The 1,893-nt window shown below is 14.9% G+C and overlaps 1 protein-coding gene across 1 annotated transcript; it reads right to left on the bottom strand.

Annotated features, from left to right (window-relative positions):
* Positions 1-518: 518 nt before the first annotated feature.
* On the bottom strand, positions 519-1,090 carry PRSY57_0510300 (hypothetical protein; the record flags this gene model as incomplete). Its single annotated transcript, XM_020114547.1, has 2 exons — positions 519-796; positions 1,009-1,090. The coding sequence occupies 2 exons, from the start codon at positions 1,088-1,090 to the stop codon at positions 519-521; spliced, it is 360 nt and encodes a 119-aa protein (XP_019970724.1).
* Between the last annotated feature and the right edge of the window lie 803 nt (positions 1,091-1,893).

Here is a 1,893-nt window from a genome sequence, read left to right as displayed (position 1 = left end):
ATTTTTTTTTTTTTAAATTATTAAAAAAAAATTTTTTATAATTTTTTTTTTATATAAATTATTTTTTTTTTTTTTTTTTTAAAAATATTTTTTTTTTTTTTTTTTTTTTTTTTTTAATTTATATCATAATAAATAAGATATGCTCACAAAAAAAAAAAAAAAAATGAATAAATAAATAAAATAATGTGTAGGGTATTGGATGTTTTTTTATTTATCTGTAAAAAAATATATATTATATATTCTCGTGCTGATAAATTAATTAAAAGGAATACAATTCATATATATATTTAAAAAAGAAGAAAAAAACATCGAATGCGAATTGAGACAATTTAATTCAATGGAAAAATTAATTTTTATTAAAATTAAAATTCTGAACAAAAAACTGCTTTGAAATATTACCAAAAAAGAAAAAGTAAAAACAATTGTATTAAAAATTAAAAACATTTAATTATTACATATATATATATATATATATATATGATATAATATAATCCTTTTGCTTCAATTTAAAGGATACTTTAATTATCTTTTAATTTTTCCATTTCTTTAATTAAGTGTTGGATTATGTTTTGTCTTGAATTCATAATTTCTTCAAGTTCCTTCATAGTATTATTATGTTCTTTATACATTAAAAATAATATTTTATTTATATGCTCATTTTCATTACGAACAAAATTATTCAACTCGTAATTTTTATTTAAATCAACATGCATATTATAAACAGAATTAGGCATAGGTGTAATATCACCTAAAAATTCTCCACCTAAGGATACATTCTTATTTCCTTTTTTATTACCTATTATTAAGTCATATGAACAAATGTTGGTATGGGGTAAAAAAAAAAGAAAAAATTACATACATATTAGTATTACATATATATAACCTATACATGTATGTATTTTCCCGCTTTAACAATTACCATAAAATTACAACATTATTGTATATAATACTGTACAGATAGATAGATAAATAAATAATAATATATAATAATTCAATTTTCATTGTTACCTTTTTTCAATTTTGATTTACCATAACTTTTACAATTTAATAAAGCCAATATTATAATAATCATATAAATAATTCTGTTCATTTTGGTAAATACTAACAGAAAAAAAAAAAAAAAAAAAAAAATTTATATTAAATTATATATATATATATATATAATATTGTACTTTAAAAATAAGTTATATTTTAAAACAACTATTCTTTTAATAGAATAATATATACAATATTTATTGCAAAGTTTTTTTTTTTTCCCGTTATATATTTTTTCTTTATCTACTAATTAAATACAAATATAATACTATATAAACAATGTGTAATTTTGTTTTATATATAATAATAACACTTTTGCTATTTCATGATTAAATTTATTATAACATATACATATATATATATATATATATATATATATATATTTATTTATTTACTTATATGTTATTGTATATATTTATTGTGTTCATATACAGCCTTTTTTAAAAACAAAAAAAAAAGGGGGAAAAAAAAAAAAAAGGAAAAAAAACCCCTAATTATTAATTTTTATGTTATTATTATTTAATATTTTATTTTATTGAAAATTGTTTTTTTATGTAAACGAACTATTTTATCACACAACAGTATTTATTATTATATCCCCTATGGACTATAATTTTTACAATAAAAAAAAAATAAGGAAATACATAAATACAAAATAAATATTAATGACAAATTATATATATATATCATGTATATATTATATATGTATACATATATACTATATATGTATATATATATATATATATATATATTGTTAAAATCAGCATTAAAATTTAAATAAAAAAAAAAAAAAAATTAGGTGATAATATATATATATATATATGTATATAATATAAATAATTTAATTTTTTTTTTTTT

The sequence above is a fragment of the Plasmodium reichenowi genome, chromosome 5 (assembly GCF_001601855.1).
Source record: "Plasmodium reichenowi strain SY57 chromosome 5, whole genome shotgun sequence".
NCBI lineage: Eukaryota > Apicomplexa > Aconoidasida > Haemosporida > Plasmodiidae > Plasmodium > Plasmodium reichenowi.
This window is presented reverse-complemented; position numbering and strand designations above follow the sequence as displayed.